We start from the raw sequence: 17241 nt of genomic DNA, 5'->3' as shown, positions 1-17241 counted from the left end.
GTTAACTCTTTCCTGGGCACCTCGAGTGCTGCTGTGGTAACAAAAGAGGACCTTCAGGGGGCTGCCATTGGCCACTGGTGGCTGCAGCCAGGGGAGGCCTCTTGGCCGTGGGTGCTGACGTTCCAGGAGCTGAACGAATCCTCCAGGGGCCACATCTGGCCTCCTCCTTCTGGAAACAGCAGCAAGAAGCCAGGTGACAGCCTCAGAGCTGCCCCAGGAGCTCTGCCTGTGCAGATTTGTGGGGCAGGCAGCTTGCAGCAGGGTCGGGCTGTGCCAGAGGGCAGTCCCAGCCCAGCCCTCACCCACACTGCGGTGCTGGCTGCACGCAGCTGCTGGCAGGGGCACAGCTGTGCAGGGAAGGGGCTGGGGTTACCCTGCCCACAGCAACCTCGGTTTGCTGGACATGTGCTCCTGGCAGCCCTGGTGTGAGGAGTGGCACCAAGTGGTGTGGCAGACTGGACAGGCACCAGGCTGGACAGGCACCACAGGTTCCCCTTCCCAGAGCCATCTCTGAGCCCTGCACCTGCAGCCACTTCTGTTATGTGCTTAGGAATTGTTGTGGCTTTGCAGAGGCTGTTGCCACATCTGGAGGAGTCTTGGCTCCAGCAGCCAAGAAGGAAATGCTGCAGATTCTTTGCTGCAGAGCAGTCCCAGCAGTGCCAGCTGAAAATGGAGCTTTAATTCTTTGGAGGTTCTTGTTTGTTTTAAAATGAAAGGGTTTGGTGCCAGCCCAGACAGCACCACGGCTCTGCCCCCTGGCCATCCCCAGCCTTTTCCTGCTCCACCGCACAGGAGGATGTGTTGGCAGGCACTGGGTACCACTGCTCCTTCCCTTGGAATCCAGGAGCTCTGGTTTCAGGTCTCCTGCCAGTGTTGTGACAGCAGGGTGCTCACAGGGCTCTGATCTCTTGAGCACCCTGCTCTGGTGACCATCTCCTGTCGACCAGGGCAGTGAAGGACACAGGCAGCTGTTCGCACCAAGGCCTGGCTCCTGAAGATGCTCTTGGGCTCATCCAGCTGCCCCAGCCAGCTTGCAGGCAGGTCTGAACATCAGGCCACTTAACTTAAACCCTAACCTATTTTCTTGGCGTTCCCTTTCTTCCTTGAGCTCAGCTTAGGAAGGGCAGGTTTGGGTCAGGCTTCAGCCATGGCAGTGGAGTGGGCAGGGCATGGTCGGTGAGTGGCTCTGGGGACACTGAAGGCCACAGAAAGTTCTCTGTGGGTTGCAGCTCTGCTGTCACCATCCACCACCGTCCCTGAGTGGTGAGCCTTGAGCAGCCTGGGCTGCTCAGCTTCCATCCCAGCCCAGTCTGTGATCCTTTGCCCTTGTGCCACCGGTCTCTAGCACCTGAAACCCTGTTGTGCCATCCAGGAGCGACGCTGCCTGCAAAACCTGCCAGCTGAAGGTCCTGAGGTTGGGCCCCTGGCTTTGTGGCCTGCTAGGCACTGTTTAACAACCAGAAAATGCAAACCATGCTTTAAGCTGTGCCCCTGAGTCCCTGTGAGCCTCAGAGGTCCCCTGTGAGCCTCAGAGGTCCCCTGTGAGCCTCAGAGGTCCCCTGTGGGCAGAGCTGGCTGCAGGAGCAGCAGCGCTGCTGCAGGTTGCTGGCAGAGTTCTCTTCCCATTGCCTGCCCTAAGCTGATTTATTTATGGATGCTGCACAAGACTAATTTAGGCTGGAGCTTAGGTAAGCAGGCCTGGCTGCAGCAGGCATTTTCAGAAGAGAGGTGCTGCCCAGGGTGGGCTGTTGGTGTCTGAAGGGGAGGGGAAGCTGCAGGGGGATGCCTGCTGCCCTCAGCCACAGCAGTGCTCAGCCTGCAGAGGTGATTCACCGTGGGAGTGTACTGAGTGTTGTGTTACCACATCCTCCTCTCCAGGGAGTGATGAGATTCTCAAGAGTCCTGGGCTCCACTTACTCCTGTGCCTCAAGTGCCCTCCAGACCCACTCCCAGCCTAAGGGCCTCGGCTCTGTTGTGCTTCTCAGGCTGATCCTACCTCCCAGCCCCTGGTTTAAAGGAGCCCTTGACTGATGGAGAGCTGGGGAGTTGTCAGTGCTCTGTCTGTGCCTGGCTGGGTGAATGGAGGAGCTCCTGCAGCCCGGCAGCCGCTGCAGCCAATGCTCCTGCAGCCACTGCAGCCAATGCTCCTGCAGCCCAGCAGTCACTGCAGGGAATGCTCCTGCAGCCACTGCAGCCAATGCTCCTGCAGCCCAGCAGTCACTGCAGGGAATGCTCCTGCAGCCACTGCAGCCAATGCTCCTGCAGCCCAGCAGCCACTGCAGCCAATGCTCCTGCAGCCACTGCAGCCAATGCTCCTGCAGCCACTGCAGCCAATGCTCCTGCAGCCCAGCAGTCACTGCAGGGAATGCTCCTGCAGCCACTGCAGCCAATGCTCCTGCAGCCCAGCAGCCACTGCAGCCAATGCTCCTGCAGCCACTGCAGCCAATGCTCCTGCAGCCACTGCAGCCAATGCTCCTGCAGCCCAGCAGTCACTGCAGGGAATGCTCCTGCAGCCACTGCAGCCAATGCTCCTGCAGCCCAGCAGTCACTGCAGGGAATGCTCCTGCAGCCACTGCAGCCAATGCTCCTGCAGCCCTGGCCTAGCTAAGCCCCGGCCCAGCCGACAGAGAGCTTGTTTTCCAGCCTGGGCACTGAGCTCTCTGTTCAGGGGTGCTTTCTGCTCCTGCAGTGCAGTCTGAGCGTGTCCTGGGACACATCTTGGTTTGCACCTTGCTGCTGGGGGAGGTCAGATGGCAGAGGCCAAGGGGAGCCCTTCCCTGCTGGCTCCCTCTTGGAGCAAGCACAGTCTTGCTTCTCCCACCGGTGGCTCTGGGAGTGACTGCCAAGGGCAGCAATTCAACTGCATGTCTGGCTCTGGAGCAACTCCAGGCTGATTTTCCTGCCCTGCCACAGCTTTCCTTCCTGACCTTGGGCAAGGCAAGGTCCCATTGCCTGGGACAGCTCCGCACAGCTTCCTTCTCTGAGCACTGGCAGACCTCGGGGCATCTGCCGCCCAGGGCTCCGCTGCTGGCAGCATGGGCAGGGTGGCTCTGCCCCAGACACCTCCCAGAGCAGGAGGCCCCCCGTGCTCTGGCATTACCTGCCCTGCTTCAGCTCTTCCTGAAGCTCTGCTGCTTTCCTTGCAGGCTCATACCCCAGCTGGAGGGCTGCCCTGCACAGCTGTCCCCAGCCGGCCTGCCTGGCTCCGAGCTCTCGGAGGCCACCAGGACCTACCTGCAGGGCATGAGCCGCTACGACCTGGACGAGCTCGATGCCTGCTGGCTGGAGCTGGTCAATATGGAGCTGAAGGAGATGGGTGAGTAGAACTGCTGGTCCTGCTTCTTGCCTGGGCAGCCCAGAGAGGGCAGGCAGGCTTTTTAAGTAACTGTGTGGAAGAAAAGGCCTTGAAGATGAAATCTTCCTGGAGGCTGTCCCAGGGAGATGGTGTGGACAGGAGCTTGGCCTTAGGGAAGGGTGCAGGGAGAGCCATGGGGCAAGCCAGGGGCTGGGACAGTGCAGGTGCACAGGAGCAGAGCAGGAGTCTCATCTGCAGAAGAGCTAACATGCAGATCACTCCTGACAGTGCTGTGGCTGCATGGCCATCAGCAGCCTCACACTGATCCCTGCAGCATCTGCCCTGCAGGAGGGGGTGGTCCGGGGGGTTGGTTGAGCCTGACTCCTCTTCCTTTCACTGCCCACACCTGAAACCTTTTCTCCAGCCTTCACAGAATCACAGATTGGGTTGGGTTAGGAGGGACCTTCAGGATCACCCAGTTCCAGCCCCCTGCCATGGGCAGGGACACCTCCCACCAGCCCAGCTTGCTCAAGGCCTCATCCAGCCTGGCCTTGAGCACCTCCAGGGGTGAGGCTTCCACAGCCTCCCTGGGCAGCCTGTTCCTGTCTCACCACCCTCATAGTAAAGAGCTTCTTCCTGATGTCCTAATTTCTCCAACCACAGTCAGGTGGGCAGATGGATTCAGGAGGAAGAGGGTTTCCTGGACAGGATTCTCAGCCAGGTCCTGGCCTGTCTCCTGTCCCAGCAGAAGGTTGCCCCCACCGCTGCTGTTCCAGCCCTGCCCCTTCCACACAGCCCTCTGTGCACTGCAGCTGAGTGCAGGTACCTGAGCTGTGACCACTGGTGCTTGGCAGGGTCTGCTGGGCAGATCTGCTGGCACAGACATGGCTGTGGAGTCCTGCCAGGCTGGGGGGGGTTCCCAGTCCTTGTTAGGGGAGGGGTGCTGTGGGGTGGCTGCTGCTGCAGAGGTGAGGATGACAGCACAATAAGGTGTTCACCTTGTGAGGGCTGAGCAGTGCCTGCAGCAGGAATGCTTCCTCCTTGCAAAGGTCTCTCAGGACTGGGACAAAGGACTGGCAGGGGCTGGAGCAGGGGGGCTGGAGCAGTGCTGAGCAGCAGGGCTGCTGGCTGGGGGCTGCAGGGCTGCTGGCTGGGGGCTGCAGTGAGGCTCAGTGAGCTGTAGCTCAGCAGGCTCACGTTGGCCACCATGCCAACGCCATGCTGGGCCTGGGGGCAGCACATCTCTGTTCTGATGTCCTCCTGACTTACACCCAAGTTTTGTTGCCATCATCTCCAGGACTTTGAGAAGGTTGTAGAGGCTGGGGTCTGGCAGGCAGGGGATGGGATGGGTGCTGGAGCCCCTGGCTGTGGGACCATGGTCACATCACCGACAGCAGCCGTGCCTGCTGCTGGGTTGCAGGGGCTGCAGGGCACCAGGGCTGCTTGGGCAGTGGGCTTGCATGGGGAGGATGCATTGTGGGCCTGGGGGCTTCCAAAGCTGTTGCAGCAAATCCATCACTGCTGATCTCCTGGGCTGTGCTGGAGCAGAGGCTCTGCTTCCTCTGCTTCTCATATGGGAGAAGCCAGGAGCAGCAGCGGTGGAATTTGGGTGCCCTTCAGCACCCAGTGCAGAGGGTGGCTGCTTGCCTGGGCTGCAGGCAGCCCATAAATAGCTCTCTCCAGGAAGCCCTTGGCATTGATGACACCCTGAGAGCTCCAGAGCAGCTCTGCTGAGCTCTGAGATCGTTAACATGACTTCACTGGAGCTGCAGCCTCTCCTGCTCAGGGAGTCAGCAGTTCTCTCCCAGCCTCAAGGGATAGGCAGAAGCTGAAGTTCCTCCCTGGTGCTGGGCTGAGCTCTTGTCCCTGGGCACTGCAGGGGCACAGTGTCTCATTCCCAAAGTATTTAATGGCAGAGAAGGAGCCTGGCCCCTGGCTGGCTCCGGAGGAGAGCTGGAAAACACCCATGAGATCATCCTGCTGGCTTCCTGTCACACAGCTCCTGCCTTTTCCAGTCCTTTTTAGGCCACCCCCGGGGCAGAACTTTATCACCCAGTTCAGCTCAACCTCTAGAGAGCTCCAGCTCCCCGTGCCCTGCCTGCTCCTCTCCCAGTTAGGTGGCAGCCCTTGGGAAAGCAAAACTTTTGCACATAAAGCAGCTTTGAATAGCTGTAAAGCCCCACAGAGAGAGGCTGTGGCAGCAGAGCCACTGCTGGGACGTGAGGTAGTACCAGAAAAGGGTCTGGAGACTGCCTGCAAGGCTGAGCCAGGCTGTGCCCTGCTGCTGCAGGCAGCACACCCCCTGGCCTCTGCCTTTGCACAGGAGCCTGCCTTCCCTGCTGACATTTTGTCTTCTCTGCTAAGAGCCAGGCTGGAGAGACTCCAAAGCCCAGAGCTGAAAGATGCCTTAGTGGTGATGGAGAGACCCCAGATCCTCCAGGGACTGCTGAAGCCACTGCTGAGGGCAGGGCTGAGGGATCCAAGCACACCCTGGGCTCCATCCATCTGGAGCCTGCTGCTCACATGTGCCCAGCACAGCTTCTGTCCCGGGAGCTGGAGGTGTTCCTGGCTGTGGGGGGCAGCAGCAGGCACAGCCTGCGCTGTGTCTGTGTGCTGGTGAGGTGATGCCCCCCGGGCAGGGCTGAGGGTGCCCAGGTGGGCCTGGAATGCACTGCTGGTGGTGGAGGAAGCCCAGCAAGATGTGCTGAGTGCAGCACAGGCTGCTGTTAAGTGTCCACCTGGGACAGCAGCTGCCTGCCTCCCTGGCAGCCCCTGGAGGCCCTGGTCAAGGCCCCCCCCATCCCACCATGTCCTTTTGGGAGCCCTTTTGCCCCCACATTGGCACACCTCAGGCAGAGACTGTCCCCATGCAGCTGCCACCCACACCCCCACGGGTGCCAGCACCAGGGCCAAGCTCCATCTTCTCTCATTTCAGCAGCTCTGGGCACAAGTTCCCTGCAGTGCTGCCGTGGCAGAGGCACAGCTCCATGCCCTGCTGCTGCAGCTGCCCAGAAGGAGAGGCAGGACAGGGACCACTGCCCCCCAGAGCAAAGGAGCCAGTGGCTGCCAACCTCCCCATGAGTGGCTGGGGGGTGTACAGAGTCTGTCCTTACAGTGGGATCACAGAATCCCAGCATGCTGGGCTGGGGAAGAGCCCTTGGAGCTCTCCCAGTCCAGCCCTCTGCTCCAGCAGGGCACCCACAGCAGCCTGCCCAGGAGCACAGTGGCTGGGGGGGAGGTTGGAAGCTCTCCAGGGAAGGAGACTCACAGCCCCTGTGGGCAGCCTGCTGCAGGTCTGACAACCCTCTGGGGGAAGAAATTGTTCTTAATGTCCAAACTAAACCTCTCCTGGCTGTTTCCTCTTGTCCTGTCCCTTGTTCCTTGGGAGCAGAGCCCAGCCCCCACCTGGCTCCAGCCTCCTCTCAGGGAGCTGCAGAGAGCAGGGAGGTCTCCCTCAGGCTCCTCTGCTCCAGGCTGAGCACCCCCAGCTCCCTCAGCTTCTCTTCATGAGACTTGTTCCCTGGACCCTTCCCCAGCTCTGTTGCCCCTCCCTGGCCCTGCTCCAGCCCCTCCCTGTCCATGCAGTGAGGGGCCCACGAAGGAGAAGAGCTCAGGGTGAAAGGGTGCAGGTTAGTTTCCTGTGGAAATGGCCTTCACCTTTTAGCTCCTCTTCAAGCAAGGGAACCCAGAGGTGTTTCAGGTGGCAGTTCCTTAAGCTGTTGGCAGAGCTGAGAGCACCCTGAGCCTGTGGAGGGGAGGCTGCAGCTCCTCTGTGATGTGCAGATGAGCAGGGCTGGGATCCAGCAGGGGAAGCTGCAGGCACCTCACCTCCCCCCAGGCAGTTTTGATGTCTCTGCTGTGTCCATCAGCTCCTGCCAGCAGCAGTCAGAGCTCTGCTGCTGGGTGGAGCAAGGAGACTTTCGCCAGGAGGTCTGCAGGACAGCTCCACAGTGCTGAGCACTGCTGGAGAGAGCTCCTTAGAAAGTGGCTTCTGAAGCACTTGGCCATCATCTTGGATGTGAGCAGGAATTGCTGCTGCTGGGTGGCAGAAAGGTCAGAGCTGGTTCCTGTACACCTCTGAAGGGCTTTAGCAGGCTGGGGATGGTACCAGGAGATCTGGAGGCTGCACTGGGGAGCTCAGGCTGCAGCCTGTGTGGCTGCTGGGTTGTGAGCAGCATTGGTGAAGGGCTAAGGTGCAGCTCCTTGTGTGCCTGCAGGTGAGGGGCTGGAGGGGGCTGGGTGAGTCCCAGGTGGTCTCATGTGTTTGGGTGGTTGTCCATCACCTCCATGACCTTCTCAAAGGCTGCTTGGATCAGGACTCAGGATAGGCAGGGGAGCACCTGGCCTGGGGCAGGAGTGTGCCCAGGGGTGCCTGCTGTGCCCATGGGTGCCTGGGACGTGTGGCTGCTCAGCTCCCAGACTTACTTAGAGGCAAATCATGGAATCACAGAATGGTTTGTGTTGGAAGGGACCTTGGAGGTCATCAGTTCCCTGCCTGGTCAGGTGCTCAGAGCTCCACCTCAGCTGTCCTTGGACCGCTCAGGGATGAGGCATCCAGAGTCCTGCTGGGCAAAGCAAATCCTTGTGCCCAGCAGTGACTGGGCTCAGGTCTAGCACCCAGCCCTGCTTCTCATCTTTGGGTGGCTTTCATTCTCATGGAACCCCAGAACTGCTCCAACCTTTCTAGCTGATGGTGTAGCTGCAGTCAGCTGGCCCAGCAGCCTGTCAGGCTGAGAGGTAAAGCTGTCCAAGGGAGGAGACTCCACTGCTTCCCTTGGGAGGGGATTCCAGGGTCCAGCTGTGCTCAGGGGGAAACATTTCCTTCTGGATTCCAGTGGCAATGTCCCCAGCAGTACCTTGTCCCCATCAGCCCTTGTCTTTTCCATGGCCTCCTTGTTCAAAGGCAGTCTCCATCCTGCTGGCCCCAGAGGAGAATGCTCAGCCCAGCTTTGCAAGGGTGGGAGCCCAAGCAGCAGCTTCAGAGTGACTCCCCCAGAGCTGGAGGGCCAAGAGCTGCCATGGGGCCCCAGGAGCCCGTGGTCCCTGGCAGGTATGACCCCCCCACCCCATCAGGGAGCTGCTGCCCTTTCACTCTCAGTTTCAAAGACACCAGGAGGCTGCATCACCTCAAACAAGCTTCCCCTCCTAGCTCTAAAGCCCTCTTGCTTTGCCTGTCGATTTGGGGTTGTGCTGCAAAGCAGGCTCTGAAGTTTAGAGCTGAGCTGCTGGCACAGCCTGCAGTGCTGAGGGCTTTGTTCAGGAGCTGCTCCATCTCCAGGTGTCCTCCACAGGGCCAAGGGATTTGTTGTTTCAGTCAATTGACCTCCGCAGAGCTCTGTCTGGTGAAAGGTGGCTCCCCAGCTAGTTCCTCCCCAAGCAGTGAGTCAGCTCCAGCACAGCCAGCAGCAGCTAAGACGTGGTTCAGCAGAGGAAGGTTGCTCCTTGGTGGCCACATCAGTGAGGGTGCTCCAGAAATGATCAGCAGGGAGAGCAGTGCTGGACAGAGTGCTTGGTGTGCTCCCAGCCCCACTGCTGAGGCTCAGGGGCCAGCCCAGCACTCCCAGCTCCTGCAGTGTGGTCTCAGGTGTTGTGCAGGCAGATGCTGAGAGGTCTGGGGAGCTGAGGAGCCCCCAGGGGTGCTGGGTGACTGTGGAGCTGCAGGGATCATGGCAGACCCCAAGAGCAGAGATGCAGTGAGGAGCTTCAGCTGGGAGCAAAGTGCAGATGGAAGTCCCAGGTCCTGGCTGTGTTCCCTTCTGGAAGCAGACCTGGAGACCTCCTGTAGAGCATCATCTTCTGCACTGCTCCCTTGCTGAAGCAAAGTCTCCCCTCTGCTCTCAGACACATTTGGCTGGGTACCTGCTGACCTCCAGCATCCTGCTCTGGACAGACTTCCTGCAGCTGGGAGGGCAGGGAGGATGGCAGGGAGGAGAGCTTCTGCCCAGCTGGGATGCAGTGGTATGAATCCTTTCTCCCAAACCTGAGGAGAAAGTTGTTTGGTGTGAGGGTGCTGAGCCCTGGAGCAGGCTGCCCAGCCAGGCTGTGGAGTCTCCTGCTCTGCAGAGCTTCCAACCCCCCCTGGGCACTGTGCTGCTGGGCAGGCTGCTGTGGGGGCCCTGCTGGAGCAGGGCCTTGGGCTGGGTGAGCTCCAGAGGTCCCTTCCAAGCCCTCCCTGCTGGGGTCCCTTGGTACAGTGTCCTTCCCTGTAGGGGCTCCAAGAAGCCCTCTTCCTCCCCCCCCTCCCCAGTCCTTTCATGGAGGACCTGGGCACACCTGAAGCAAAGGAAATGCCTTCCCCTTGGCCAGGGGTAGAGTCCGTGGTGCTGGTGCTCATCTCAGGTGTGCCTCACTTCCTGGCCATCACTTGGCTCGTTCACTGTAGCCAGGACGGTGCTGGGGCTTTGCTTTCCCTGCCCTGGGGACAGGAGGGGTGTCACAGGGCAGGTGCTGGGGGTGGCTGCTGCTCAGCTCCTGTGCTGGCACTGTCGTGCATGGAGCTGAGCAGCACAAACTGCAGGTCAGTGGAGCACACGTGGGGGGCAGAAGCTGCTCCCCCAGGCCCCATGGCTGAGGTTTCACAGTGATGGGTGCCCAGCCAGGGCCATCCTCAGTCCCTGAGCCCCGGGGGGCTGCCAGAGGGGTGAGCTCCTGGTGTCAGTGCAGCTGCACAGGATCTGTGCCATCTGACAGCCACTTGGCACGGGGGCTGGGAAGGAAACCTGCCTGAGCTGCTGCTCCAGCACCAGAGCTCTGTGGGATCAGGGGCAGCTTCTCCCAGGGTTCAGCTGGTGCTGCCAGGGCATGGCTGTGGGTGGAAAGTGCAGGAGGTGGCATGGGAGCAGGTGAGACAGGAGTGGTGATGTCAGTGTGAGCCTCACCCCACGGGCAGCTCAGGGTCGTGATTCCTGTGGGAACCTCCCTCCCTTTCCTGCCTGCCCTCCTCCCTGAGCACAGCCTGTGGGGGAAAGCAGCAGGAACTATTTAGTGACCATTTTCGTGTCCAGAGAGGACAGAGCCTGAAGTGTGGAAGGAAAGGCAGTAGCTCCAGGCTGACACTTCAGTGCCCAGGACCAGTCACAGCTGTGGAGCAGTGAGTTCCTGCTGGGCTGCTTTAATGCTTGCCTGCAGCCATGGCTGTGGCTCTGCACAGGGCAGGTGCAGCCTTGGAGCTCCTCCAGTACAGCCCCTGCAGTCAGCAGGGACATCCCCGACTAGGGCAGGCTTCTCACAGCCCCAACCACCCTGACCTGCAGTGGTGCCAGCCGTGGGGCAGCTCCCACCTCTCTGGGCACCCTGGGCCAGGCTCTCCCCACTCTCAGGCTGAGATTTCTTCCTTCTCCCCAGTCTGAATGTCCCTCTTTCAGTTCCAACCATGCCCCCTTGTCCTGTCACAGCAGGTCCTGACAAAACTCTCCAGCTTCCTTATTGTCCCTCTTTGAGCACTGCAAGGCCACCAGAAGGTCTCCCTGGAGCCTTCTCCTCTCCAGGCTGCCCAAGCCCAGCTCTCTCAGCCTGGCCTCACAGCAGAGGGCTTCCAGCCCTGCCAGCACTGCTGTGGCCTCCCCTGGCCCTGCTCCAGCAGGTCCCTGTCTGTGCTGAGGGCTCCAGAGCTGCCCCAGCACTGCAGGGAGGTCTCAGCAGGGCATAGCAGAGGGGCAGAATCCCCTCCCTGCCCCTGCTGCCCACACTGCTGGGGATCAGCCCGGGCCAGGCTGGGGCTGGGCTGGCAGTGCTCAGTGCCAGCTCATGTCCAGCTCTGCACCCCCAGCACCCCCAGTCCTTCTCCAGGGGGCTGCTCTGCAGCCCTTCAGCCCCAGCCTGGGCAGGCTGTGCCAGCTCCCAGAGCTCCTGCAGGCCTCTCAGGGGCCGCTCCCCGGCCGGCCAGGCGCTGGCAGGCTGCGGGGCGTGTGGCAGCGCCGCGCTGGGAGCAGGGCTGGCTGCCTCGGGTGGCATCTCGGCTCGCCAAGCCCTGCACAGTGCCAGGCTAGCTGTTGGCAGGGGCTGGTGGAGCCAGGGGCACCCTGCCAGCGTGCATGGCTGGGGCAGGGCTGAGGGAGGCAGACAATGGTGCCTGTGCTCGCCAGGCTGCCCGCGGCTGCGCTGCCCCTCGGCACAGCTCCCCAGCCGCTCCCTGGCCGTTGTCTCGGGAGGAAGGGCTGAAGGCCCTGGGCTTGCAGCTGGGAGAGAAGGCTGGGGGGGATCCTACCAGTGCTGGCAGATACTGAAGGGTGGGTGTCAGGGGGTGTGGGCCAGGCTGTGTTCAGTGGTGCCCGGTGACAGGGCAAGGGGCAGTGGAACTCTGGGGTCGTGGAGCCCTGGAGCAGGCTGCCCGGAGAGGTGCCACTGCCAGAGCTTTCCCCTTTGTGACTCCTCTGGAGTGAGCTCGGGTTGCATCTGTGCACCAGGATCTCTGAGGGGGGTGAGAGGCAGCACTTCTGAGGGCAGCATTCAGCCTTGCCCTGTGCCAGTGCTGCCAGGCTCCTGGCAGCAGCAGCATCCCCCTGTGATGGTTGGTGGCTGGGTACCCTGCTGCTGGAAACTACTGCCCTGGAGGAGCCTGTCCTGGTTACTGGCCTTGCTGTCCTGGTGGTCACCCTGGAGAAACCTCTGGCAGAGCACCACTGCCACTTCCTTCTACTAGAGGTCCTGCTCTGGGGGGAACAAAAGGCAGCAGAGCTGAGCTGAGCCCATCAGAGTCTGACCTTCTGGTTCCACTAGAGCCAGCCAGGAGGAAAGCCCTGACCTGGGCTTGATTTAGCCTTCAGCTCCAGGTGTGCAGTTCCCTTTCACTGGCCCCTGTGTGGCCAGGGCTGGTGGGAGCCATGCCTGGGCACTGGCACCTCTGCAGCGCTGCCAGAGCTCAGTGCCCTCCCTGCTGCAGCTGAGCGGTGCCCTCCCTGGCAGGCAGCATGGTGCTGTGCCACACAGCCTGCAGGCCCAGCCACATGCAGCCCTGCCTGCTGCCCCTTTGCCCCCAGAGCTGCCCTCTGAAAGGCTTGGGCAGCCCAGAGCCCCTCCTGGGGGCAGCCCAGAGCCCCCTGGTGCAGCCCAGAGCCCCTCCTGGGGGCAGCCCAGAGCCCCCTGGGGCAGCCCAGAGCCCCTGGTGCAGCCCAGAGCCCCTCCTGGGGGCAGTCCAGAGCCCCCTGGTGCAGCCCAGAGCCCCTGGTGCAGCCCAGAGCCCCTCCTGGGGGCAGCCCAGAGCCCCCTGGTGCAGCCCAGAGCCCCTGGTGCAGCCCAGAGCCCCCTGGGGCAGCCCAGAGCCCCTCCTGGGGGCAGCCCAGAGCCCCCTGGGGCAGCCCAGAGCCCCTGGGGCAGCCCAGAGCCCCCTGGTGCAGCCCAGAGCCCCTCCTGGGGGCAGCCCAGAGCCCCTGGTGCAGCCCAGAGCCCCAGGGGCAGCCCAGAGCCCCCGGGGGCAGCGGCAGCCTCTCAGCCTCCCCCGTGCCTCGTGCCCCGCAGAGCGGCCGGAGCTGGACGAGGTGACGCTGGAGCGCGTGCTGGAGGAGCTGGAGACGGCGTGCCAGGAGAACATGGCGCTGGCCATCGAGACGGAGGAGGGGCTGGGCATCGAGTACGACGAGGACGTGGTGTGCGACGTGTGCCGCTCGCCCGAGGGCGAGGATGGCAACGAGATGGTCTTCTGCGACAAGTGCAACGTCTGCGTGCACCAGGTGAGCCAGGGGGCACAGCTCCTGCCCTGCCCTGCCCTGCCCTGCCCTGCTCTGCCCTGCCCTGCCCTGCCCTGCCCTGCCCTGCCCTGCCCTGCTCTGCCCTGCCCAGCCCTGCTCTGCCCTGCCCTGCCCTGCCCTGCCCTGCCCTGCTCTGCCCTGCCCTGCTCTGCCCTGCCCTGCTCTGCCCTGCTCTGCCCTGCCCTGCTCTGCCCTGCCCTGCCCTGCCCTGCTCTGCCCTGCCCTGCCCTGCCCTGCCCTGCCCTGCTCTGCCCTGCCCTGCTCTGCCCTGCCCTGCCCTGCCCTGCTCTGCCCTGCCCTGCCCTGCTCTGCCCTGCCCTGCCCTGCCCTGCTCTGCCCTGCCCTGCCCTGCCCTGCCCTGCACAGCCCCTGCCCTGCCCTGCCCTGCCCTGCCCTGCCCTGCTCTGCTCTGCCCTGCTCTGCTCTGCCCTGCCCTGCCCTGCTCTGCTCTGCCCAGCCCTGCTCTGCCCTGCTCTGCCCTGCCCTGCCCTGCCCTGCCCTGCCCTGCCCTGCCCTGCTCTGCTCTGCCCAGCCCTGCTCTGCCCTGCTCTGCCCTGCCCTGCCCTGCCCTGCCCTGCCCTGCACAGCCCCTGCCCGAGCTGCTGCACAGCCCCGGTGAAGCCGCGGGAGGTCGGGGTGCAGCCGGGGGCTCTGGCACAGCTGGCACAGCTGGCATGGCTGGCACGGCTGGCACGGCTGGCACGGCTGGCACAGCTGGCACAGCTGGCACGGCTGGCAGCAGCAGACTTGCCTGGCTCTGCTGCTTGTCCCCAGCAGCAGCAGAAGGCTGTCACAGGGCCCTGGAGCGGCTTGGGCTGAAGGCACCTTCCAGGCTCACCCAGCCCAGCCCCCTGCAGCCAGCAGGGACATCCCCGACCAGAGCAGCTTGCTGAGAGCCCCGGACCTGCCCTGGTGCCAGGGATGGGGCATCTGCCACCTCTCTGGGCAGCCTGGGCCAGGCTCTCACCACTCTTCCTTGTATCCACTCTGAGTCTCCCCCTTGCAGTGTGAGCCAGCTGCCCCTGTCCCTCAGCAGGCTCTGTCCCAGCTTCACTTCTGTCCCTCTGGCAGGCCCCAGGAAGGTCTCCTGCACAATCCCTGCTAGAAAGCCACTTCCTGTCAGCTTGCTTTGCCCTCCTCCTATTCTCTGGTCCCTGTGGTGGTTTCTCTTGTCCCTGCTCTTCCATTCCTGTCCTTACTCTGCTTTCTCAGCCCCTTTTTCCCTGGCTAAACTGTGGTGGGCACCTAGGGATGACCAGCACGGTGTGTGGGCCTGGCTGATGGGCTGGGAGGGGTGCAGGGCTGCAGGTCTGCACTCACCTCGCACTCACTGGGCTTGCTTGGACCTCTGGTGTCCTCCACAGCATTACTGGGGGGGTAGGAGGACCTTCCACAGCTCTGTCTTACCTCCCAGGGATTCTGCCCCAGCCTGCCTGCTGAGCAGGGCAGGATTCCCCTTGCTGCCTGCAGGAAGCAATTCTGTCTCAGGGCTGTGGGTTCCTGCACTTGGGGACAGCTCAACATGGAGCAAGCAGCTGCCTGAGGCTCCCCTGGGTCCGGCAGGGGCCCAGGGGGGCTCTGCTGGTCGTGCTGAGAGGGGAAGCAGTGTGTGGTGCTGGGACAGCGGTGGCAGCTCCTGGGCTTCTCCCTCTGCCTGAAGGGTTTGGCTCTTCCCTCTGAGGAGAGCCACTTGCTCATCTCTGGGCAGCTTCTCCCGGGGGTGGGAAGGCACTGGAGATATCTATAGCTGGAGGTGGGTGTGGGAATGGTTTCCATCAGTGACTCAGCCTCCACCAGCAGCGCTCAGGGCTGGCGCTGGGGGGGTTGGGTTGTCTGCTTTAACAGTCCCTGTTGGCAGACTCGGGTGCCAGGGGCAGGAGCCTGGGGGAAGGCAGGCAGTGTGCCCAGGGCTGCCAGGGGGCTCTACTGACCCCCACTGGGACCACCACAGGCAGCAGCTCTGCTTTCAGTGCTGGGAGCAGAGTGGTGCTGCAGGGATCACAGAGGGCCGGGTTGGAAGGGGCTCCAAGGATCTTCTGGTCCAAGAAGAGGATGGGGTGGGCTGGATTTCAAGGCTGTTGAAGGCAGAGGGAGATTTCCCCTTGTTTTCAGGGAGCAGAGTCCAGCCCTGAGCCCTTAAGCTGCCTGTGATTTAATCTCTGCCCTGGTTCATGCCCTGAGCCCCCAGGCCCAGAGCCACAGCCCGCAGTGCTCCCTGGCATCATTCCTTACCTAACCTGCCCCATGCCCCACATCCCCAGCCTGCTGGGGACCTGTCCTGCAGGCAGCTGGGTGCCAGTGCCACAGCCTTCATGCATGTGAGAGTGGTGCAGGGCAGCCATGGGACGTGGCTGGAGCTGTGCCTCGCCCCCCTGCACCCCAGCAGGATGGGGCAGGGCTGTGCTCAGACACGGTGCTGGGTTGCTGGTGGTGCTGGGAGGGATGGTTGTAATCATCTCATCTGCAGCACACAAGCCCTGAGGCTTGCTGGTAATTAATTGCTGTGAAGTGTGGCTCTTGGAAAGCACAGGCAGTGCTCCCCTCAGAGCTCAGGGAGGAGGAATCTCCCCCCTGCTGCTGAGCCCTTGTGGTTCAGGCTCTCTGCTTCTGTTTAGCAGGGGAACGATCCAGCCCCAGCTTCCAGCCCCTGCCTCCTGGTCCTGTCCTCATCCAATTCCCATCCCCTGGGTGGGACACAGCCAAGCCCTCCCCCTGCCACAAGGACCACACCAAGTCTCTCTGTGGCTCAGCATCCTCCCTCTTTGGTGTCCCCTTCCTGGTGGCATCACAGCAGGGAGAGGCACAGCAACAGAACAGCTGCTCAGCTGCTGCTCACAACTGCTCCTGGAGCAGCTTCTGCCTGCTGCTGGGCTGGGACACTGTGTCCAAACCACCCCACTTCCAGAGCCTCTCCTTGGCTGGCACAGAGGCTCTGTGCTGTTTGCTCCCAGAAGCAGAGCTACACCTTCAGCTGCTCTGAAACCTCCAGGGACGCAGAGCCAGCGGCAGGGCCCTGCTGGAGGTGTGACACTGGGCATAGTTCCTGTTTTCCCTGGAGTTCTGGGGTCAGTCTGCCTGTCTGTTCTCCTGCTGGTACATGCCAGGCTGCTTTCTGATGGTGCTAGACCTCATGTGTTGTAGATCTGTTCCAGGAATGATTTGCCTGTCAGGCTGGAGGTGCTGGGAGACACAGGAGCTCAGCCTCTGGCCCGTGCAGCCTCGCAGCAGCATTGCCTCCCTCCTCTCCTCCTTGTCCCAGCAGTCTGCTCACAGAGTGGCTTTTATGTCTTGGAAGTCACTGATCTGTGCTCTGGGGCCACCCAAAGCCATGTGCTGAAGTCTGCTCTTAGGAAGAGAAGGCTGAGGCTGCCCCTTTCCCGTGGCACACAGCTCCACAGGTCCCCTCTGCCCCTGCCCCTTCCAGCACTGTCACTCCCGGGGGCAGTGCCCTGCAGCAGCAGGATGAGAAGCTGTTCCCTGGGGGTGAGCTCCAAGGAGGGCAGCTGACAAAATGCCTGGGCTCAGTTTACAGCCCCAGCACTGGGGCATCTTGTTGGCACTGCCCACTTGCCTTCTGAGGGGTCAGAGCAGCCAGCTCTGGAACTGAGGGCATCCCCTCAGTGAAAGCAGTGCCACAGCCCCACCTGAGTGCCCAAGGCACTGCTCTGCCACTCTGGAAACCCTTCAAGTGCTGGCTGTCAGGAGCTGTCCTGGTTTAGCAGGAGCTGTTTACCACAGTCCTGAGCTGTGGCTGCCCAGGAAAGCCTTTTATCATCAGCACTGTGTGATAAGGCTCAGCACTGTGTGATAAGGCTCCATCAGCTGCCTCTGCCCTGAGAACAGAAATATTTATGGAGCACTTTGGCTTCCCTGCATCCTCTGCTGTCACAGCAGCTCGGGGAGCTCCCACTGCCTTCAGTCCACACTCTCTGGGCTGCAGACTTCTCCCTACCTCCTTTACATTTATCATCCCCTTCTCACTCCAAGAAGGACACTGAGGGGCTGGAGTGTCTCCAAACAAGTAGTGAAGCTGGGGAAGGGTCTGCAGAGCAGGGCTGGTGAGGAGCAGCTGAAGGACCTGGAGTTGTTCAGCCTGGAGAAGAGGAGGCTGAGGGAGACCTCACTGCTCTCTGCAGCTCCCTGCAAGGAGGTTGGAGCTAGGTGGGGGTTGGGCTCTGCTCCCCAGGAACAAGGGACAGGATGAGAGGAAATGGCCTCAAGTTGGAGCAAGGGAGGTTCAGGTTTGGCATCAGGAGCAAG

The 17241-nt window shown here is 62.0% G+C and overlaps 1 protein-coding gene across 4 annotated transcripts in view; it reads left to right on the top strand.

Annotated features, from left to right (window-relative positions):
- Positions 1-17241, top strand: part of JADE2 (jade family PHD finger 2) — a 79366-nt gene that overhangs the window by 37192 nt on the left and 24933 nt on the right. For 3 of the 4 annotated variants that reach the window (XM_068163472.1, XM_068163454.1, XM_068163463.1), the window contains exons 5-6: positions 3147-3316; positions 12752-12963. In XM_068163472.1, coding sequence (XP_068019573.1) covers positions 3147-3316; positions 12752-12963 — 382 coding nt within the window. The remainder of the gene's footprint in view (positions 1-3146; positions 3317-12751; positions 12964-17241) is intronic. The other variant, XM_068163481.1, reaches the window with a different exon arrangement.

The sequence above is a fragment of the Melanerpes formicivorus genome, unplaced genomic scaffold (assembly GCF_026170545.1).
Source record: "Melanerpes formicivorus ecotype bairdi unplaced genomic scaffold, bMelFor1.0.p_v2 SCAF_2, whole genome shotgun sequence".
Taxonomy (NCBI): Eukaryota; Metazoa; Chordata; class Aves; order Piciformes; family Picidae; genus Melanerpes; species Melanerpes formicivorus.
Note: the sequence above shows the minus strand (reverse complement) of the source record. Positions and strands in the feature narration are given on the sequence as shown.